This window comes from Vicia villosa, unplaced genomic scaffold (assembly GCF_029867415.1).
Source record: "Vicia villosa cultivar HV-30 ecotype Madison, WI unplaced genomic scaffold, Vvil1.0 ctg.001063F_1_1, whole genome shotgun sequence".
Lineage (NCBI taxonomy): Eukaryota > Viridiplantae > Streptophyta > Magnoliopsida > Fabales > Fabaceae > Vicia > Vicia villosa.
The window spans coordinates 270,957-293,625 of record NW_026705468.1 but is presented as its reverse complement, the minus strand read 5'-3'; the positions used below and the strand labels follow the sequence as shown (position 1 = coordinate 293,625).

Genomic DNA, 22,669 nt, shown 5'->3' with positions numbered 1-22,669 from the left:
GACAGCTGCCCCTGTTCAATTATCTTAAACCTGAAGATGTAGAGTGGTTTGCGCGCCAGTCGGTATCTGAAGGTGGAAGATGATTACAAAACCGTTACTTTACATAATAGAAGACAAGGGCTTGGGGGGGCTACTGTTCTGCGTGGACCAAAATACCCAACACAAGCATAAAGGCCCAACACTAGAAGGATACAAAATAAGGTGGAGGATAAATGGATTATGTGTCTCGTACTACTCAGATTATTTCACTCGCAAACCCCATTCTCACTTACTAGATCCATTTGACGGTCATACATATTTCACACTCACTGTCACATTTTAGTTGCTAAGTAATTCTCTTATTTAAAGGGGTTAGCGCACCATTTCCTAAGTACAAGTTCTATTTTTCAATTGGCGCTACATTTCTCACTCTCTTATTGACTTGGACGTTAGAGTGCTAACTTTCCATATTAGCCTATCTCCACCATATGAGCACCTTAGACCCAGGACCGGCCCAAAGGCCAAGCAACCTAGGATAGGGCTTTAGATCTCAAAATTTTGGGCTTAAAAAAGGCCTCAAAATTTTTTTATTTAACTATAAAAATATATAATGACACATTAGTTACATATATTATCATAGTTGAGTTGTTAAAATATAGGCCTCTTTTTCTTTTGATCTTGAGTTCAACACTTAGAAAATACAAAATTCTTATTTTAAAATACATTTTAAAGGCCTCATTTAAAAAAAAAAAATTTAAGCCTCTAAAGAGGTTGGACCGACCTTGCTTAGACTATCACAACACCGTATCAGTTCAACCTCTCAGATCATCGTCTCGTTTCAAAAACAAACACACACAAATATAAATAAATAAATAAATAAATAAATAAATATATATATATATATATATATATATATATATATATATATATATATATATATATATATATATATATATATATATATATATATATATATATGATATGATATGATATCTTTAAACCATCAAATAGAGGAAGATTTATCATTATAAATATAACATTCTTTATGCATTTTCATTTTTCATATATTAACAAGTCGTAAATCATGCAATTATATAATTTTTTATTTATTTTATTCTGCATTTAAATTATGATTGATGTATATATAAAGTTTGTCTTATATAATTACTTGTTATAATTAATGCCAACACTAAGGGTGTAACTGGATCGATTTGGACTAGTTTTTCATCAAAAAAAGGTCTGAACCGATGATATTTTTATCGGTTTAGTTTTTAACATTTTTCAAAAATAAAACCAAACCAAAATAATCGGTTTGGTTCGGTTCGATTTGGATGATCGGTTTATAGTGTTTATATTTTAAAACATTATATTCATTAGTATAATCTCCACTATCGTATATTTTGTGTGCATTTTATGCTGATATTTTTAAAAATAATATATTTCACGCTCTATTTTTCAAATAAATTAGAAGTTGCTCTTAATTCATACGAAAGAGTGACATGATTTCCATTGCATGATGAAATAAGTTCACTATTAAATATAAAAGTTAATATTTGACATCAAAATGTTTGAAAAGGATTTCAAAGCTTAAAAAATATAATACATCAAAACACAGATCAATTAACATATTTCACACCTCAAACACACATAAAAACTATTTTGTAACAAGACTAGAAGGAATTTTGTTGAAGAAGAAGAAAAAAAAAGTATAAAAAAATGAAAAATTAACTAAGAGAACTTGAACACGAAGAAGACGATCATAACATATTAAAATGACGGTAGTGAGAGGAACAATAGTTGCGGGCAGCTAGAGCAGTAGTTAAGTGAAAACATGTTTTTTGTGACGTATGGTTTCTAATTTCTATGTTTTTGAGTTTGGTTCTAGCTACGTGTTCTGCTGAAAGGAAGTGTAGACAAAAATAGATAATGGTTGGACCGATCAAAATTTTGAGCTTAATTATGAGTTGAATAAAATATTTAGAACTTCATTATTACCATTGGTTCAGTTCATCGGTTTGACGGTTCTTAAAAACTAAAACCGATAACCGAACCAAACCATATCAGTTTTTTATTGGTTTGATTCGGTTTTAGAACCAAATCAATAATAATCAATTTAATTTGATTTAAATTATCAATTTAATTGGATTTTTCTGATCCGCTGCCAACACTTTCCAATTACTTTTTCAAATATGAAAGAAAGTTCAATCCATAAAACTTAAGTATTTGGTTCAATTTTTGATTAAATTCATTAAACTTTTATTCATTTAATTTGTTTTTTTATATTTAATTTAAAGTAAAAAGCACTCATTTAATTACAATTTTAATTTTTTTTTTGTCTTTTTCTTAATTTTTATCTCTTTATTTTAAGAACCATTATTTTAATTATTTTTTTAGTTTTTTTTTTTGCAATTTTCATCTTCATATTTTGCTTTTTCTGCAAAATTAGTATCTATTTTATCTCTTTTTTAATAAAAAACTCAAAAGAAGACCAAAATCGTAATTTTAAAAATAGAAAATCAAAATAAAAAAAAAAAACAAAATAAAGAGATCAAAGTTACAATTAGGTAAAAAAATATTATTACATAAAAATCATTAATATTTTTTCATAAAAATATTATACTCACTCCGTCTCATATTAGTGTCTCATTTACACTTTTTTAATCTTGATTTGTTATTTTTTTACACTACTATACCCCTATTTATTTACTTTCACGTTTTCGAACTAATCTACTACCTATAACAAATAAGAATATTTTGATAAATAATACTAATTTTATCGTTAAAATTAATACATCTAAAATCATTTTCTTATGGGTGAGTTCTGGCATCAAGTGGTTCCATCCCCCTCCCGATCGCAGTTGCGGGGGATCGAACCGTGGTTCTCCCTACCAAGTCCAGCGCCAATCACCACTGGACCAACTAACGATTGGTAAAATCATTTTCTTAAGATAACTCAAATAAAACATTTATTATAAGAGGGAGGGAGTAAAAAACTAGATTGTCATAACTTTCAATAATTATGATGATGAAATGATGACTCACCTGCCATCTTCGTCCCACTATATAACAAAACAAAACTCACTCTTCCTTTCATAGTATTCACTAATTTCATTCTTTGTTCTTTTCATAACAAAAGAAAAAGAGCTATCTCTATCTATCAGACTAGTTAATTATGTTGGGTGTATTCAGCAGCTTCGTCGTGTCCCCACCGGACGAGCTCGTTGCAGCCGGCAGCCGAACACCGTCGCCAAAAACAACATCGGCTGCTCTGCTCAAGCGTTTCACTGAGAGCAACGCCTCAACAGTGTCGGTGGAAGTCGGAGATCAAGTTCGGTTTGCATATACTCACCAGAACGAGTCGTCGTTGCATCCAAGGTAATTAAACACGATCACATGCATCTAAAACGACGTCGTTATGTTCAATGGTTTTTGATCAATTTTTTTTTTATAATTTTTTAAAAAGAAATAATTTCAATCCATCACCAAAATTTATGGATTTTCATTTTCATACCAAAGTCAGATCCTGTTATGTGTGGCCAATTTTACATGGGAAAAGATAAGATTCCAATACAAGCTAGTAGCTTTAATGGTTTCAGCTTCGGTTTTTATTTATTTATTTATTTACTGAATATAATTATGTAAATAGACCACTTTTTATTTTAATTTTTATTATGTACTTTTGTTAAAATATATTATTTTGATTTTAGTATTTACCATCCGATCCATTGAACCGCCTGATCTAGATTTGAAGGTTAATTCTGCTATTAAGTAGTTTTAATTCCTCCCAATCTTAATTACAGAATCAAACCTGGTCATCCTTACCAAATCTAATACCAATCACTACTAGATTAATTAAATTATAATATTTCGTTTTAAATTTTATTTGTTTATTATTTAGAAAATTGGTTTTATATTAAAATTAATTCTGTTATATATAAAGTATTTAATTTTAATTTATATGTTCAAAATCTATTTTAACATAATAAAATTTATAAAAAAAATAAAAAACAGATAGAAAACAAACTACACTCCTCTCCTTTTTAGATGATAAAAATAAGTTGCGCAGCTTATCTGGATGAATTTCAATATTACACCAAATTATATGTAAATTAATTTTGTAAAAATTAAAATAAAATTTATATAAATTAAAGCAATATTTAAATCAAACCAACCATTAGGTAACTTAATAGGAAATCTATTAGAAACAAAAAATAACAATAAATCAAACCATCAACTTTAATTAGAAGATAAGAGAATCTAATCTTTGATACCGGATAGGCTGATTTGAGTGGTTGGGTAGGTAAAGTGGTAAACTTCTAGCTTCATTTCTAAACTTTAATTAACTTTTACTTACATTTTAAAAATGAAATAGGTTAACTTGTGTTCTACAACACAAATTAAAAAAATGAAATATATTTATATTTTGTTTTTAAAATTTTATATTATCATTTTTTTAAAACAAATTTCAACTTTATTTTTGTATTTAGGAAACTAGTTAGGAAGATCCTTTAAATTAGTGTAAGCTATTGATCCTGGTTTCAATCTCTAACCATACAATTTATTTGTATTTTCTGATTATGTATTAATATTGTAAATAAGTTTATGCACATTTAATTTTTGCTTCAATCAATGCTCTAAGTGTTGAATTATCAGTGTACAAAGTTATTAAGTTTACCTCTCTGTATGTAAGTTTTTATCTAAATTGTAAATATTGAATGAAAAATGGCAGAATGTTTGGTGTAAAGGATGAAATATTCTGCATATTTGAGGGAGCTCTTGACAATTTGGGGAGCTTAAGACAACAATATGGACTAGCCAAATCTGCTAATGAAGTAGTTTTGGTGATTGAGGCTTACAAAGCTTTACGCGACAGAGCGCCTTATCCTCCCAATCATGTTGTTGGCCATCTCAGTGGCGACTTTGCTTTCATACTTTTCGACAAATCCACTTCCACCCTCTTTGTTGCATCTGTAAGTAGTACTAATCCTAACCATAACCATGATCCTCAACCATGGTTTCCTCATTTTGCTATTAATGTATTGTATTGTTTTTGACAGGATCAATTTGGTAAGGTGCCACTGTTTTGGGGCATAACTGCTGATGGATATGTAGTGTTTGCTGATGATGCTGAATTGCTTAAAGGTGCTTGTGGCAAGTCACTTGCTTCTTTCCCTCAAGGTATGTTGACATCTTCTATTACATGCTTAGAACTAAACTCGAGTCAGGCTGAAACCTGACTCGAGTTTGACACAAACATTATGTTTGAGTTTAAATTCGACTTGATTCAACCTCTCACTAATTGCGTTGTAATTGAATAGGATGTTTCTACTCGACGGCTGTTGGAGGATTGATGTGCTATGAGAATCCGAAAAATAAGATTACTGCTGTGCCTGCTAAAGAAGAAGAAATCTGGGGTGCAACCTTCAAAGTAACAAAATGAAAACCAATTAATTTCTGGTTAATGTTGATCTATATTAGTAATGAACTTGACTTATAATTGTTATGTTACTTAATATCAGGTGGAAGGTGCAACAGTTGTAGCAGCCAGAGAGTGATTTGAGTTGAGTTGAGAATGAGATCACAATGAGGGGCAATGTAATTAAATTGCTTGATGAGTGAAGCAAAGTTGTAGAAGTGTAACATTGTTCATTTGATGTATAATTTAATGGTTCAATCATTGTATAGATTAGCCTTTTCAATCTAATAATAATAATAATAATTCTGGTTGTGGTTCTATACTATCTTTATTTTCTGTTCAATTTCATCAACAAAAACATATACAAGCAACACAGAATCAAAAACTTTGTATACATTTTCTTTTTCTGTTGTTATAGAAAGTTTATAGGCTTAAAGACTTTTCCATGCTAACTCTTGCCTAACAAGATGTTGGGGAGTTTAGAGAGTGCCAAAAGTATGAAAGAGCTAAAAGTTCATTCATAAACAAAAACATATACAACACAAAATCAAAAACTTTGTGAACTTTTTCTTTTTCTGTTGTTAATAGAAAGCTTATAGGCTTAAGACTTTTCCAGGCCAACTCTTGCCTACCAAGATGTTGGGGATTCCAGAGAGCGTTAGTAGTATCAATGAACTAAACGTTCAGGATCCAAGAGACCTCAATGCCACGTAATAATCCAAAATCTTAAGGGAATTAGGTTATTGGTCACTTATCTTATATTCTTAACCCAAGTTATAATCAATTTGACAAGAAACTTATATCTTTTACCATATTCTTTATCTTATATTCTTAACCCAAGTTATAATCAATTTGACAAGAAACTTATATCTTTTACCATATTCTCTACATCTAATGTTACCTATATGTTTAAGATAGATATTGAGATTTTTTTCTTTTTTCAACTTTAACAAAAATATTTAGCAAAAACTCATCATTTTAAAAATATATTCACAGTAGCTTTTATCTACTTATTTATTGCTGATATCAAAATATAATTCCAAAAAGAAAGCGTGTTTGGTATTGTTTGGTTTATTGGCACTTGGTAACACGTATACATAAAATTTGTAACACTCATCACATAGTTAAGAAGAGTCTTGAGACAGTGGAACTCATTCTTAAACAATACAATGTTTCCAACCATTTTTGCTTTCTTCTCTGTCTTCCTATCTCTGACTTCTCACTCTTTTGCTGCCGACACCACTTCTTGGGTGAAAGCTGGTTATTACTATTCCGGCAATGAAATTTCAGCTTCAGAAATTAAATCAACACTTTTCACTCACATCTTATGTGCTTTTGCTTTTATCAACTCCACAAACTATAACATCTTTATAAACTCTTCTGAACAACACAAGTTCTCTACCTTCACCAACACAGTAAAGCTCCAAAACCCATCTCTTATAACTCTTCTATCAATCTATGGTGGAAGAGAAAGCCCTTCAGTTTTCGACTCAATGATAAACCAGTCTTCTTACAGAAAATCTTTCATTGATTCTTCCATCAAAACAGCAAGAAAATATGAGTTTCAAGGCATAGATCTTAGTGGAGTCTCACCAAAGCAAGGTCAAGAGCTTGCAAATTTAGCAACCCTTTTGAAAGAGTGGCGAATCGCGGTAACTTCTGAGGCAAGAAACACTAGAAAGACAGAATTAGGGTTGGTGATGGCAGGTTATTATCTCAAAGCTTCAGATTCATTTAGTTATCCCTTTGAATCAATGCAGAAGAATCTGGATTGGGTTCATTTTGTTGCTTATGATTACTATCTTCCTAAAAAGGATAGTGTCACAGGTTTTCATGCAGCTTTATATGGTTCATCTGGTTGGGAAAATACTGATTCTGGTATCAAAGAGTGGAGAAAGAGAGGATTTTCTTCTAACAAGCTTGTAATTGGTTTACCTTATCATGGATATGCATGGAAACTTGTGAAACAAGGTGAAGATGGTGCTGGAAAACAAGCTTCTGGTCCTGCAATAACCATGGATGGTTCTATGGCTTATAAGTTGATAAAAAGTTACATTAGAAGCTTTGGAGAAGGAGTAGTTTTAAGTTATAATAATACTTTTGTGGTGAATTATTTCACTGTTGCTTCCACTACTTGGGTTAATTTTGATGATGTGGAAGCTATTAAAGAAAAAGTATCTTATGCAAAGAAAAATGGATTACTTGGTTACAATGTTTTCCAAGTTGGGAATGATGACAACTGGGTCCTTTCAAAGGCAGGTAAATTTGACTAGAAATTTCGACACAATCTATTTGAATTGACTTATTTGAGCTTATCTAGTGGTATAAGTACTTTTGAGACTTTCAGAGAATTTATGGAAACAACTATTCAACTTATTTCTTCAGCTCAAGAAGTAGATGAAGATCATCATAACGGAAGGTTGCTGATAATTGTTCTGCTTACTACTTTGACTGCTGCAGTTCTCTTGGGAACAGTATTTTGCTACTACTACCAAGGTAAGGAGTAACTAACTTTCAAGCTACGAAGCATGGACACCGACACTGATACAGACACACCATTTTTCTGTAGCATTTCAACTATAAAGTGATAAAATGTAATAATAAATAAATTATCTTTTTGTTTGTCTCTTATATTTCGGCAGGAACAGTGGCGATTCTTACAAGAATGATATACAAACTTAGGATATGTTTTTCAGAAGCTGAAGAAGATCTTAATGGAAATGCTTCTGATTTGATAGTATTTGGTTATCTCACAATTAAAGTAGCAACAGATAACTTCTCAAAAGAAAATAAGCTTGGACAAGGTGGATTTGGTGCAGTGTATAAGGTAGCACTTGAAAATATATCTGTTTGTGAAATGTTTCATCCAAATAGAAACTCTGAATACTTATGATTTGATTTTGTCAGGGAAAATTACGAAAGGGACAAGAAATAGCTGTCAAAAGACTCTCAGAAAACTCGAATCAAGGACTTGAAGAGTTCAAAAATGAGATCACACTCACAGCAAGATTACAGCATGTGAATTTAGTTAGACTTTTGGGTTATTGCACAAAAAGGAATGAGAAGCTTCTCATCTATGAATACCTCCCAAACAAAAGCTTAGATCATTTTCTCTTTGGTCTGTTACATCAAGTTCATATACTCTATAGCAATAATTCTAACTGCTTTGTTTAGCTATAATACATATTTAGGGGCTAATAGTTCAGAATTGAACTTAACGCAGATCCAAGGAAATCGGTTCTTCTAGATTGGAAGAAACGTGTGAATATCATCGAAGGGATTACTCAAGGCCTTGTTTATCTTCAAGAGTACTCGAATTTTACTATAATCCACCGAGATCTTAAAGCTAGTAATGTTTTGTTAGACCATGAGATGAATCCTAAGATATCCGATTTTGGCATGGCTAGAATTTTCGAGAAGTATGAACATGAAGCAAACACAAGCAGGATTGTGGGAACATAGTAAGTAAATCACAATCAATAATATGTCACCTTATGTTTGTTCTCTCGATGTCTCTAATAATTCGTATTGGCTTTTGTAGTGGGTATGTACCTCCCGAGTATGTCAAAAAAGGCATATACTCACTCAAATATGATGTTTATAGTTTTGGAGTTCTTCTCTTGCAAATCATCAGTGGAAAGAGGACTTCACAATATTACGGACCACATGAAAATATGAACCTTTTGGAATATGTAAGTTATATCTTTCTTATATTTTACCATATTCATGCAAGATTGTACGGAATCTTTACTAGTTTTCTTGATGTTGAAACATTAAAACAAGTTGCTATTTCATATTTTAGGCATACGAGCTATGGATGGAAGGAAGAGGTGTGGAGTTCTTGGACCCTTCATTGGATGATTCAACATCTCATTGTAAAATCATGAGATGCATGCAGGTAGCTCTTTTGTGTGTTCAAGAGAACTCAGCAGATAGACCTTCCATGCTAGAAGTTGATTTACTGCTCAAGAATGAGGGAACACCCGTTGGTACTCCTAACATGCCCGCTTTTTCGATCAAAAAACACGAAGATGACAAGGGAGATTCATCTACGTCAAGGTTGAAATTTTCTTCAATCAACGATGTTACAATTTCTGAGATGGTAGCAAGATAAATAGTGTACCTTCTAAGAGTTTCTAACGTAAAAGCAACATTGTGAGCACAATATAATAGAGTCAGTAAATGAAAGTGCAACTCGTTGGCTAATTGATTTCACCGATTGACATGTGTGGCAAGATATGCCATCAATTTTTAATCTATCAAAATTACAAATCGATTCAAATTAAAATTACAAATCAATTCAAAAAATCACAAATTAATCAACAACTATAATGTATAGAATGTATAGAATTTAATTATAACTTTCACACAAAAAAGTACCAACAACCAAACACCCATTTTGCAAAACAAAATTTAATCTAATTAGGATGTTTTGAAATTCCTTCTATTTGCAAGTTTGTTGAGTGTAACAAAGACATGTACAACCAGGGGTCACTTTTAACAGTTATACAAAAAAATTATATACTTCACAAAGGAAAGCTTATATAAATAACTGGCATTACAGCTGCAACTAACCCCAATACATTCAAAACTTCAACTCTCTTATGCCTATTTTATGGACCAAAGCCTCTTAATTTACAAATGACAAGAACCATTTCCTTGTATTGTTCTTTAGCTTATACTCAAAGAGTAGATGTATACACTTGATTGAGTTCTAAGTAGACAATTATGTAACAAAAGCATCCACGTTAGTGTGTGCATACATCAATATAAGAGTACAACACACAAAACACTAGAATGTTATGGTCCACACCATTATCTTGGTACCATCTGAGAAATTGTAACATCATTGATTGAAGAAAATTTCAACCTTGACGTAGATGAATCTCCCTTGTCATCTTCGTGTTTTTTCATCGAAAAAGCGGGCATGTTGGGAGTACCAACAGGTGTACCTTCATTCTTGAGCAGTGTATCAACTTCTAGCATGGAAGGTCTATCTGCTGAGTTCTCTTGAACACACAAAAGACCCACCTGCATGCATCTCATGATTTTACAATGAGATGTTGAATCATCCAATGAAGGGTCCAAAAAATCCACACCCCTTCCATCCATCCATAGCTCATATGCCTAAAAAATGAAATAGCAATTTTCTATTATGTTACAATATCAAAAAAATTACTAAAGATCTTGTTCAAGATTTCACGAATGTGGTAAAATAATGTTATATAACATAAGTGTGAAATTTTGTCACATATTATTAGAAAAATAAACTTTTATTATTTCACATAGATAACTTACATATTCTAAAAGATTCATATTTTCATCTGGGCTGTAATAATGTGAAGATCTCTTCCCACTTATGATTTGCAAAAGAAGGACTCCAAAACTATAAACTTCATACTTGGGTGAGTATATGCCTTTTCTGACATACTCGGGAGGTACACACCCACTACAAAAACCAATAGAGTAATTAGAGACATCGAGGGAACAAACATTGGTAACACATTATTGATTATGATTTACTTACTATGTTCCCACAATCCTACTTGTATTTGCTTCAAGTTCATTCTTTTCAAAAATTCTAGCTAGTCCAAAATCAGATATCTTAGGATTCATCTGATGGTCTAACAAAACATTACTAGCTTTAAGATCTCGATGGATTATAGTAAAATTTGAGTACTCTTGGAGATACAGAAGGCCTTGAGTAATCCCTTCAATGATATTCACGCGTTTCTTCCAATCTAGAAAACTTGATTTCCTTGGATCTGCATTAAGTTCAATTATGAAGTATTAGTAACAAAAAACTGTATTATAGAGGAACAAAGCAGATAACATGATTTGTATAGGCTTGATGTTTACAAACCAAAGAGAAAATGATCTAAGCTTTTATTTGGGAGGTATTCATAGACAAGAAGCTTCTCATTCCTTTTTGTGCAGTAACCAAAAAGTCTAACTAAATTTACATGTTGTAGTCTTGCGGTGAGCGTAATCTCATTTTTGAACTCTTCAAGTCCTTGATTTGAGGTTTTTGAGAGTCTTTTGACAGCTATTTCATGTCCTTTGCGTAATTTTCCCTGACAAAATTAAATCATAACATTATTATCAGTGAATTACTCAACTCTTATACTCTCAATTTATGTAGACATAAAAAAACAACATAAAATATTTTGGTATTTATGATTAGGGGTGGAAATAGGCTGGGCCGAGCTAGGCTTTGCCAAGCCTAGGCCTGGCCTGTCAAAAAAATTGAAGCCTAAGCCCGGCCTGTGGCCTGTCGTAGGCTTATTTTTAGGCCTGAGCCTGGCCTTTTCGAAGGCCTGGTTAGCCTGTTAGCCTACATAAAAGCCTATTTATTTTGACATACTAACTAAAATATTGTTTGAATAGACTAACTAACTAAAATACCAAGAGACTAAAAATTTATTTGCATTGACTTATTTTAACTTACCTATTAGCATAAGTTTTGGGAGACTATCTGTTTAAGATAACTTATGAAAACAATGTTTATTAGGTATTTTCATCTTATTTTCACAAGTTCTTTAAGATAACCAAGTTTTATTTATGTATTTTAATTCAAAGTACAAAACATAACATACTGATAATAAAAAAATTATTCATATTTATTTAAATAGGCCGGCCTGATAGGCTTAAAAGGCTTTTTCTTGGGCCTGAGGCCTAGCCTTTTTAACTAAATAGGCTTATAAAAAAGCCTAGGCCTTTTCTATTTATAAAAAATGTGTGGCCTGGCCTGAGCCTTTATAGGCCAGCCTGTAGGCCCCTGTTATCCATAAATATTTTCTGCCTTTTCTTGCGCAGAGGTTTAAGTAGTTCTTAATATTAAAATTTGCCGGATGTGATAAATTGCATGAATCATCTAGAAAATTTTAAAGCTTAACATTAAAAACTATGGATGCCTATCACCAAATCCATGCAAACTTTACTAAACTAAAATTTACATTTCACATCTTCTATTACCTTGTACACTGTACCAAATCCACCTTCTCCAAGCTTATTTTCTTTTGAGAAGTTATTTGTTGCTACTTTAATTGTGAGATAACCAAATACTATCAAGTCATAAGAATCTTCATCAACATCTTCTTCAGCCGAGGATAAATATATCTTCAACTTGTATATCATTTTTGTAATAATGGTTATGGTTCCTGCCAAAACATTGTAAAATATATAAAAACATATGAAAATAAAAATTATACTAATATCTTTATTACTATTATTTAATTATTATTATTATTGTAATTATTATTCAATTTTATCACTCTAGGGTGAAAGTTAACTATCTCCTTACTTTGGTAGTAGTGGTAGTAGTAGTAACAAAATATTGTTCCCAAGAGAAGAGCAGCAGCCATAATTATAAGCAGAACAATTATCATTAATTTTTTGATATGATTATCTTCATCTACTTCTTGAGCTGAAGAAATAGATATAAATGTTAATCCATAGTTAAAAAAACCAGCATATTGATAAAAATATGTGTCCACTCTAATCAACTATTCTTTAGTTCGAAGTTGTGTTTCAAGAGCATGTTGTTTAATTTACAGTACTAAAATAACATCTAAAGTTTTACTAGCAAACAAGAGTAAAGAAGGGTTTTTATAATTTTTGAATCAGTTGTAATTTTTTTAGATAAAAAACTTAATCAAGTGTTTATATCAAATGAAAGTCTAATTTTCTTTAAAGTGTGGAAGTGTATCACAAAAATTCAGGTTATCAATGTTGGGTAACTTATAATTTAAGTTATTTGAAAATCAAGGAAAATAAAAGATAATAAAGAGCAATTGAGAAAAAGAAATGTTGTTAAGAATGAATTACACGTATTACAATGGTAGAGATCTATTTAACACGATTAGGATGGATTAAAACAAACTATACAAACTAACTCTCAACCTATGACAGTTTGCTTGTGTAGTAAGTCACGCTTGTAACACTTTCAAAACTATTACTAAAAGCTAAATTATACTCTAACACCCTTCCTAATTCAGATTTTCCAAACTCTCATTTCCATTAACCTTTTAATCCCTTCAAATCTTGCATACTTCAAGGATTTTGTCAATGCTCAATGCTCAACCTCTCTTTACCAACTTGATCCTAAGGAAATGTTACCTCCTTTATATGTGCTTGCTCTTACCATAGCTTATAGGATGATTTCCCAAATAAATTTTTGATTGATAGTCCACTAGAGACGTGATTTACAAAAATACTCACCTTTAACTCTTAAAGTAACATGTTTAACCAAAGTACTTGGCATGCAACATAAGAGGCTGCAACATACTCTACTTCATATGAATACAAAGTCACACTCATTGGTTCCTTGAACTCTATGATATTGGTGCTGATAAAAGCATGAACATGTATTTAGTTTTGCTTTCCTGTCATCTTGATCACCACTCCAATATAAATCAGAGTAACTATGCACCTTAGCTTCCATTTTGCATTTTATTGGTTTTACATGAGTACTCAATGGTCACTTGAACCTCTAATGTACTTTAGGAGCCTTTATGATACAAGTAGATGACATCAGCTTGGTTTATCCATAAATCTAATCAGCAATCTCACTCTATGACAAATATCATGCCTCATATTGGAAAGATACCTCAATGATCTAATGATCTGCTTGTATAATGTACTATCCATCAAATCATCTTCTGACTCCTACTTCAATTTTAATTTGGTCTCTAGAAGTGTTTGTAGGATTGAAATTTCTCATCTTGAACCTCCTATTCAAGGTGTCTTATGCATATTTTTTCTGGTGCAAGAAAACTTTATGCCTTATTTTAACAATTTTCATTCCTAAGAAGAAGTCCAAATTTCCTAAGCCTGGCATCTCAAACTCATTCTCTGTGTTTGCCTTGAAAATTTCTAAATCATCTTTATTAGAACCTTTGACCAATAAATCATCCATATATAGTCATATGATGAGTTGGTCTTGTTCACTTAAACCTTTCACATATACTCTATGTTCTAATGTAAACTTGTTAAAAACTAGCTTGATAAAGAAACTATCAATCATCTTGTTTCATGCCTTAGGTGCTTACTTCAATACATACACAGTTTTTATTAACTTGTACACCATCTTCTCTTTCCCTTTAACCTCAAAACCATGTATTTACTTTACATAAACTTCTTTTTCTTGGGGTCCATTGAGAAAGGCTGACTTTACATCAAGCATGTGCATCTTCCAATCTCTATATATTGCAATGGGTACAACCAGCCTTATGGTTTCAAGCATTGTAATTAGGGCATAAACTTCATTGAAATCAATGCTAGACATTTGAAGAAAGCTTTTTGCCTCCAATATTCCCTTATGCTTGGAAATGTCACCATTTGGCTTCAACTTTAGGTTATAAACCCACCTGACATTTATTTCCTTCTATCTTGAATAATGAACCAATTCCCTATTCTTGTTCTTTTCAATGACCTTGATCTCTTCATCCATTGTATTTTTCCAATTCTCACATTTCATGGCTTGAAATGATCTATTGGATCAAATTCAACCATCACAACTTCTTCAATTAGGCCTCAAATTTCTCTTATGGTTTGATCTGGGAACCTTTCATAATTATTTAGTTTTAATAATTGAGTTATTGATATTGTTAATCTTCTCACCTCTCGAGATTGTGCAGGTTCAGTCTCAGTTTATATTACTTGTTGATCATCTTCAAGAGTGGTTTTAATGTGACTTGAAGTTTCACCCCCTACATTGAGTTAGCCCAATTCCATCCTGTACTTTTATCGAATTCCACATCTCTACCAATCATCACCTTGTTCTCAATTGATGAGAATAACTTGTATGCGTCTGTAGAAGGGTAGCCAACAAAAATAACGACTTAAACTCTATTATCAAGCTTCCTTCTGAGTTGCTCAAGTACATTATAACACAATGAGCCAAAAATATTTAATTTTACAACACTTGGTTTTAAGTCATACAAGCTTCATGAGTATTCTTGTTGTATAACTTCTTCATTGGACATCTATTGATGATGTAGACATCAATTGAGGTATCCTCGCCTTAAAAATGGTTTGGCATTTGCCTTGCCATGATCATGCTTCTTGCCATGGTCAAAATACCTCTATTTTTATCTCTATAATGTCATTATGATGGTATGTGTAAAGTGTTATCATTTCATGCTTAATATTTTCCTTTTTATAAAACTGAGCTAATTAAGCTGAGGTGTACTCTCCACCATCACCACCACCAATTCTTAACCTTTGGATTGCATACTAAGCTTGTTTCTCAACTTGCAACTTGAATATTTTAAAATTGGTGAACAAATCAACTTTTTTTCCAACAGATAAATCCATATATACCTAGTGAATTCATCCATGGAGGTAAGAAGTAGCAATTACCTCTTAGTGAGGTCATTTCAAAGGACCACGCACATCTGAGTGCACAATTTCCAATTTCTGGTGTGACTTCATTAGCAAGTCATGTTTGAAAGACCTTCTTGATTGCTTAGAAATGTAACATTTGTCACAGTGTGGGAAGGCCATACACCATTTTATTCATGTGCATCAGATTGGGACTCCTAAAATTGAGATGGCCAAATCTCAGATGCCAAGTCCAATTTTGGCCTCCAAATCTATTTTATGCAAGACATTAATGATCTAAAATATTGATCATAATCTTGAATGTCATGTTGGTTGACAAGGGTTCCTTAAAGATGAACTTGATAATTTCATAAAAAACCTTGAGCTCTTTATCTTCTATCCTCAATGTGTAGTCTTTGTCAAGAAATTGACCCAAGTTGATCATGTTGCTTACCATAGAAGTCACATATAATGTATTCTTGTATATGCTTCTTCTTCACAAGAATGATCTTTATTCCTTTTGATGTGGCCATGTTATTGTCTACAAGCCTAATGGAGCTCTTCACTAATTCATCAAGTTTGATAAATAGTTCTTATTTCTAATCATATCATTGGTTCACCTAGTGTTATGGTACCAAACTATTGAGAAAAGTGGAAAGAATTAGTGACCTATTGAGAAATATGGTTATCTTCACCCATTATAAATATGGTTATCTTCACTTTTGCGTAGTATGAAAAAAGTGGAAAGAATTAGTGATCCTATTGAGAAAATCTTAGAGAGACACGAGTATAAAAGTTTAGGATTGTATTCTTGGAATTCGGAAGACCTTTGGTGGTATCTAAAGAAATTTTAAAACAATGTTAAAAACTTTGGGTTGTTTGATTCATGTATTGAGAATTTGAGAGATCAATAAACACTTGAGTAGAAAATAATAATGGTTTTTGAAAACTTAGAACATTATTTTTTTTTGTAAGTCATTTGTGAGATTCCAACTCCATGATGAGTGAATAAGGTTGTTGACTGAAGTCATGCATGTTCTTGATTTGAAGAGAAATTTGATTTCTCTTGGTGAATTCAACAAAGAAAGGATATGTTTTCCAAGGAGAGAAAAGTATCCTAAGAGTGATGAAGGGATCGAAGGAAGTCCTGAGAAGCTTGTATACCCTTGAGGCTGAAGTTTAAATTGGTTCGACAAATGTTGCATCCACGAAACCTTTGTCGAAGACACAAATTTGACACATGAGATTGGGCCATGTCATTGAAAGGGGTCTGGTCGAATTGGGAAAATAAAATCTTCTTGGTGGAAACAAAGTCGAAAAGCTGAAGCTTTGTGAACCATGTATACTTGGAAAATCTTACAGAACGAAGTTCAACAAAGGCAAACAAAGAACACATGGATCCCTTGATCACATCCATGCTGATCTTTAGGGGTCTGCAAGGTGTCCATAACATTCAAGAGCGAGGTATTTTCTATCCATAGTAGATGATTATTCTAGAAAATTATGGGTATTCATCCAGAAGACTAAGGATGAAACTTTTGAGAATTTCAAAAGTTGGAAGACTCTATTCGAAAATCAAACTGACAGAAAGGTCAAGAGGTTGAGAACCGATAATGGCCTTGAATTTTGCAATGAGGCGTTTGACGATTTTTTTGCAGCCTCTGGTATTGCAAGGCACAGAACTAATGCAGGTACTCCATAATAAAATGGTTTGGCTGAAAGGTTTAATCGAATTATTTTAGAGAGAGTCAGATGCATGTTGACTAGTGTCGGGTTAAAGAAGGTGTTTTAGGCTAAGGCTGTTTCGACAGTAACATATCTGATAAACAGATGTCCTTCGATTGTGTTAGATATGAAGACACCTGAAGAATTTTGGTCGGGACATCCACCAGATCTCGGAAAACTGAGAGTATTTGTCTGCATAGTCTATGCTCACATTAGGCAAGACAAGGTCGAACCTAGAGCTCTGAAATGCATGTTCATGAGATAGCCTGAAGGATTTAAAGCTTATAGTCTATGGTGCCTAGAGCTATGTCACAAGATGAGTATCACCAGTTAAGATGTAGTTTTCAATGAAGCTGAAATGACTTTTAAGAAAATTGATGATGGTCAAAGTGCAGAAATATCTGACAAAGAGCTGGAACAGGCAGAGATTCCTGTTGAGATGGAGCATGTTGATGTTGAATTGCATATCCTCGATGAAGTCGAAGAAGAAGCAGAAGATGTTGAGGAAGTTGAGAAATTGTCGATGACTACCTATTGTCAAGAGATAGGTCGAGAAGAGTCATCAAGCCACCTCAGAGACTTGGGTGTGCATATCTTATAGCTTATGCCTTAATCTCTACAAGTGAGGTTCTAGACGAAGAACCTAGAGACTATAAGGAAGTTATGAGGAGTCGAAATAAGACTGAATGGATGAAGGCCATGAATGATGAGATGAAAAATCTTCATGATAATCACACTTGGGAACTAATTAAGATACCTGTTGGGGCAAGGTTAGTTCGCTGTAAATGGATTTTCAAAGTTAAGGAAGGGATCAAAGGAGTGGCATCGAAAATATACATGCAAGGTTCTTTGCAAGGGTTTCACTCAGAAAGAAGGTGTCGACTTCAATGGTGTGTTTTCTCCTGTTGTGAAGCATAAGTTCATTGGAATGTTGCATGCCATGGTGGCATAGTTCGATCTTGAACTAGAACAGATGTGAATACTGCATTCTTGTAAGGTGATCTAGATGAAACAATCCCGATGAGGCAACCTGAAGGGTATGTCAAAAAGGGGAAGGAAGATTATCTGTGCAAGCTAAACAGATCTTTATATGGACTAAAACAATCTCATCGACAGTGGAATAGGAGATTCGACAAGTTCATGACACACATAAGTTTCGTTATAAGCTAGTTTGACTACTGTGTGTACTTCCAATTTCGAACTGGTAATTCATTTGTCATTTTGTTGCTTTATGTAGATGATATTCTAATAGCAAGCAATAATGTCAAAGATGTAATGAGGGTAAAGGCTGAACTCAATAAGGAGTTCGATATGAAGGATCTAGGAGCTGCATCCAGGATTCTTGGGATTGACATTCGAATAGATAAAAAGCAATTGAAATTATGCTTATCTCAAGAGGCATACCTACAAAAAATTCTCGAAAAGTTTGGTATGTCAAATTCAAAGCATGTGTCCCAGTACTGATGTCGAAAGAGCTTATATGAATAGCATTTCGTATGCTAATATAGTAGGTTCTTTGATGTATGCTATGGTCTGCACTAGACCCGATATAGCATATGCAGTAAGTCTTATAAACAGGTACATGATGAATCCTGGAAAGGCTCACTAGCAAGAATTGACGTGGATTCTAATATACATAAATGGGTTTGTGAACAAATTCTTAATTTACGGTGGAGCCTTGGGTGAAGATAGTAAAGAAGTAATCGAAGGATATGTTGACTCTGATTATGCAAGTTGTATAGATTCCATAAAATCTATTTCTGGATATATTTTCACTATGTTTGGCACAACAATTAGTTGGAAAGCAACACTTCAGAAGGTTGTTGCTTTATCAATCACTTAGGCGGAGTATATTGCACTAACTAAGCTGTGAAAGAAGCATTATGGCTCGAAGGTTTTGCGAATGAGCTGAAACTTCAAGGTCGAGGTATCAATGTTAAATGTGATACTCAAAGTGCTAATCACCTTTTGAATACTCACCGTATCATGAGCGAACCAAGCACGTCGATGTGAGGTTGCATTTCATCAGAAGAGTAATCAAGCGTGGAGAAGTCCAAGTGCTGAAGGTTTCGACAGATCACAATGTTGCTGATATGATCACGAAGACATTGCCAAGTTACAAGTTTTCCCACTATATGTAGTTGATAAAGATGCATGAAGAAAGCTAGTTTGTTCTTTGATGTTATAGAGTTTGATCCAAGGTGGAGATTTGTGAGAATTGGGTCAAACTCTAGTGGATCGAAGAGTAGCTTTCTGTTTCGATAGAGAATGTGTCGAAGACTTACATATTGTTGTCGAAGTGTGTTCTAGTATGTGGGTGTCGAAATGTTAGGGTTGTTAGTATTCCAAATTGGGTGTGTTTGTAATGTCCAATTGTTTAAGTTAGCTTGTACCTTAAGTTGACTTGTAATGGGTATTTGTGAAAAAAATCATTAGTTTAGTATGTTAGATTTATTATAAATAGCATACTAGTCTCTCATCATTGCATACGGCAAACCCTAATTTAGGGTGAGAGAGTTATTTGTTATTCTTGTAACATTTGTAATCTTATTTAAAGAGAAAGTAAAGAATAACAACATTTATAATTTTTTATCATACTTTTTGAAATATAATGAATCAAATAGTTAGATTTTTTTTTAGAGTAGATTGATTTGATCAAAATAAAAAAAAAATTGTGTACTCATTTTTTCCTTACTCATATGAATTTTTTAGCATTCTGCTTAGCATATATTAATTTTGTTTGGAACTATTTATTTTGATTATTGATCTTTGTTCCACACAATAAAGTTTTTGGCGTCGTTAATATATTGGGCCCGTTTGTTCTGGCTTTTTTTAAAAATGATTTTTATAGTGTTACCAAATTTTGTGAAAATTTTTTTTACAAAGAAATTTTTTATAAAAGCTTCAAATGAAAAATTTGTTTGAATAGTTATTCTTAAAATGTGATTTTAGGTATTTCATCTATTTATGGGGAAAAAATTTGGATATCAAAATTTCAAAAAATCACTTAATTTTGAAGCTATTTCAAATAGATTTTCATAAAAATCATTTTTGAAATACAACTTTTTGAAAAAATTATGATTTTGACTAAGTTTTGTTCTTCAATTATGTATGTTTATGTTATAGAATGTCAAATTAAGTGTTTCATTTTAGAAAAAACGAATATAAAAAAATTTGTAATATTTTGAAAAACGGTTTTAGAAAATCTATTTTCAAAAATACAAAGAAAAAATTTATTTTTTTTAAGCTGAAACAAACTGGCCCATTATTATGTTTCACACTAAAACATCAAATAAAGTCAATCTCTTTACATATAAAATTGAGTCCATTTTCATAAGCTATCTTAACGAGTTTATACAAATAAGTTGAAACCAACTTCAACATTATTGACTTAGTCCAAATTTATTCAAGTGGTTATTTATTATTAGAGAGAGTTACATTTTCTTTCTTTTGATTTTGGATTTACTCTATTGTACTGAGTGTGAGACACTGCACTAAATAGTCACATGAAATATTAAAATTAAAATAATACTATAAATATACTACTAACAAATAGTAACTTTTAAATAAACTTTGACCAAATTAATGACCTTTGACTGAGTCAATAATATTAACCAATAATAAGTTTGGTCAAATAATCTCAAAAATATTTACTGTATAAAATAAGTTTAAATAAGTAAATCTATACCTATATTCTTGATCTCAAAGTTTCTAAGTAAAATATTCTAAATTGAAAAACAAGTAAGGAGCTCAAAAAAGGGTTAGAAAAAATTTACCTGCTGCCATTGAAAGGACCCAATTGTCATCATTCCCAACTTGGAAAACATTGTAACCAAGTAATCCATTTTTCTTTGCATAAGAAACTTTTTCTTTAATAGCTTCTACATCATCAAAATTAACCCAAGCACTGGAAGCAACAGTGAAATAATTCACTATAACAGTATCATTATAGCTTGAAACTACTCCATCTCCAAAGCTTTTAATGTAACTTTTTATCCACTTATAAGCCATAGAACCATCCTTAGTAATAGCAGGACCAGAAGCTGGTTTTCCAACACCACCTTCACCTTGTTCCACAAGTTTCCATGCATATCCATGATAAGGTAAACCAATTACTAGTTTGTTAGAAGAAAATCCTCTCTTTCTCCACTCTTTGATGCCAGCATCAGTGTTTTCCCAACCAGATGAACCATATAAAGCTGCATGAAAACCTGTGACACTGTCCTTTTCAGGAAGATGGTAATCATATGCAACAAAATGAACCCAATCCAAATTCTTCTGCATTGATTCAAAAGGGTAACTAAATGAATCTGAAGCTTTGAGATAATAACCTGCCATCACCAACACTAATTCCATCTTTTTAGTGTTTCTTGCCTCAGAAGTTATCGCGATTCGCCACTCTTTCAAAAGGGTTGCGAAATTCGCAAGCTCTTTACCTTGCTTTGGTGAGACTCCAGATAGGTCTATGCCTTGAAACTCATATTTTCTTGCAGTTTTTATGGAAGAATCAATGAAAGATTTTCTGTAAGAAGATAGGTTTACCATTGAGTTGAAAGTTGTAGAATTTTCTGGGTCACCATAGATTGATAGAAGAGTTATAAGAGATGGGTTTTGGAGCTTTACTGTGCTGGTGAAGGTGGAGAACTTGTGTTGTTCAGAAGAGTTTATGAAGATGTTATAGTTTGTGGAGTTTATAAAAGCAAAAGCACATAAGAGGTGTGTGAAAAGTGTTGATTTAATTTCTGAAGCTGAAATTTCACTGCCGGAATAGTAATAACCAGCTTTCACCCAAGAAGTGGTGTCTGCTGCAAAAGAGTGAGATGTCAGATAGAGGAAGAAGAGAAGGACAAGGAAGAAAGAAAAATGTTTAGAAAACATTGTATTTCTCAAAATGACTTCTGTGTCTCAAGGCAAGACGCTTGTTAAGGTTGTGATTTTATTGGTTTTTAAGTGAGTCACTTGTTTCTATTAACAGGTGCGTCATGCCTTTTCTTCTTAGTCTTTGCCAAAGTTCTTCTTCTTCTTCTATGTAACTTCTCTTGTGTTGAAATATTTATAAAATATTATTTAATTATTAAATTAGCTTAATATCTTTTTCATCACATATCTTTAGGCAAGGGTTCATATTGGTCTCTTAACTAAAAAATATCTCTTTTAATAGAGTCACGTTTGTCCTTACGTCATAGGAGATGTCGGATGTTGGTTAGGTAAATTAGTATTTGTTGA

At 32.3% G+C, this 22,669-nt stretch overlaps 4 protein-coding genes across 4 annotated transcripts; 2 read left to right on the top strand and 2 right to left on the bottom strand.

The window, feature by feature from the left end:
* The first annotated feature begins 3,059 nt into the window (after positions 1-3,059).
* Positions 3,060-5,713, top strand: LOC131633045 (stem-specific protein TSJT1-like). The gene is made up of 5 exons (XM_058903754.1): positions 3,060-3,354; positions 4,709-4,949; positions 5,037-5,157; positions 5,298-5,407; positions 5,499-5,713. The coding sequence occupies exons 1-5, from the start codon at positions 3,152-3,154 to the stop codon at positions 5,532-5,534; spliced, it is 711 nt and encodes a 236-aa protein (XP_058759737.1). The 5' UTR covers positions 3,060-3,151; the 3' UTR covers positions 5,535-5,713.
* Positions 5,714-6,518: 805 nt separating this feature from the next.
* Positions 6,519-9,601, top strand: LOC131633044 (cysteine-rich receptor-like protein kinase 10). The gene is made up of 7 exons (XM_058903753.1): positions 6,519-7,654; positions 7,781-7,891; positions 8,038-8,222; positions 8,303-8,513; positions 8,619-8,856; positions 8,937-9,087; positions 9,198-9,601. The coding sequence occupies exons 1-7, from the start codon at positions 6,565-6,567 to the stop codon at positions 9,507-9,509; spliced, it is 2,298 nt and encodes a 765-aa protein (XP_058759736.1). The 5' UTR covers positions 6,519-6,564; the 3' UTR covers positions 9,510-9,601.
* A 609-nt stretch (positions 9,602-10,210) lies between these two features.
* On the bottom strand, positions 10,211-12,759 carry LOC131633035 (cysteine-rich receptor-like protein kinase 10). The gene is made up of 6 exons (XM_058903746.1): positions 12,699-12,759; positions 12,371-12,555; positions 11,259-11,469; positions 10,923-11,160; positions 10,694-10,844; positions 10,211-10,522 (listed from the first exon to the last, which is right to left on the bottom strand). The coding sequence occupies exons 1-6, from the start codon at positions 12,757-12,759 to the stop codon at positions 10,211-10,213; spliced, it is 1,158 nt and encodes a 385-aa protein (XP_058759729.1).
* Positions 12,760-21,035: 8,276 nt separating this feature from the next.
* On the bottom strand, positions 21,036-22,379 carry LOC131633031 (class V chitinase-like). Its single transcript, XM_058903740.1, has one exon. The coding sequence runs from the start codon at positions 22,319-22,321 to the stop codon at positions 21,194-21,196; it is 1,128 nt and encodes a 375-aa protein (XP_058759723.1). The 5' UTR covers positions 22,322-22,379; the 3' UTR covers positions 21,036-21,193.
* Positions 22,380-22,669: the final 290 nt, after the last annotated feature.

Bases quoted from the DNA above. Each gene is read 5' to 3' on its own strand.
- LOC131633044 (XM_058903753.1), top strand. From the start codon at position 6,565: ATGTTTCCAACCATTTTTGCTTTCTTCTCTGTCTTCCTATCTCTGACT. The intron at 8,223-8,302 runs GTAGCACTTGAA...TGATTTTGTCAG, and splicing joins GATTTGGTGCAGTGTATAAG to GGAAAATTACGAAAGGGACA. The intron at 9,088-9,197 runs GTAAGTTATATC...TTCATATTTTAG, and splicing joins ATATGAACCTTTTGGAATAT to GCATACGAGCTATGGATGGA.
- LOC131633045 (XM_058903754.1), top strand. From the start codon at position 3,152: ATGTTGGGTGTATTCAGCAGCTTCGTCGTGTCCCCACCGGACGAGCTC. The intron at 3,355-4,708 runs GTAATTAAACAC...GAAAAATGGCAG, and splicing joins GAGTCGTCGTTGCATCCAAG to AATGTTTGGTGTAAAGGATG. The intron at 4,950-5,036 runs GTAAGTAGTACT...TGTTTTTGACAG, and splicing joins CCACCCTCTTTGTTGCATCT to GATCAATTTGGTAAGGTGCC.
- LOC131633031 (XM_058903740.1), bottom strand. From the start codon at position 22,321: ATGTTTTCTAAACATTTTTCTTTCTTCCTTGTCCTTCTCTTCTTCCTC.
- LOC131633035 (XM_058903746.1), bottom strand. From the start codon at position 12,759: ATGGCTGCTGCTCTTCTCTTGGGAACAATATTTTGTTACTACTACTAC. The intron at 12,556-12,698 runs GTAAGGAGATAG...ATGTTTTGGCAG, and splicing joins CTACTACCACTACTACCAAA to GAACCATAACCATTATTACA. The intron at 10,845-10,922 runs GTAAGTAAATCA...TGGTTTTTGTAG, and splicing joins AGTAGGATTGTGGGAACATA to TGGGTGTGTACCTCCCGAGT.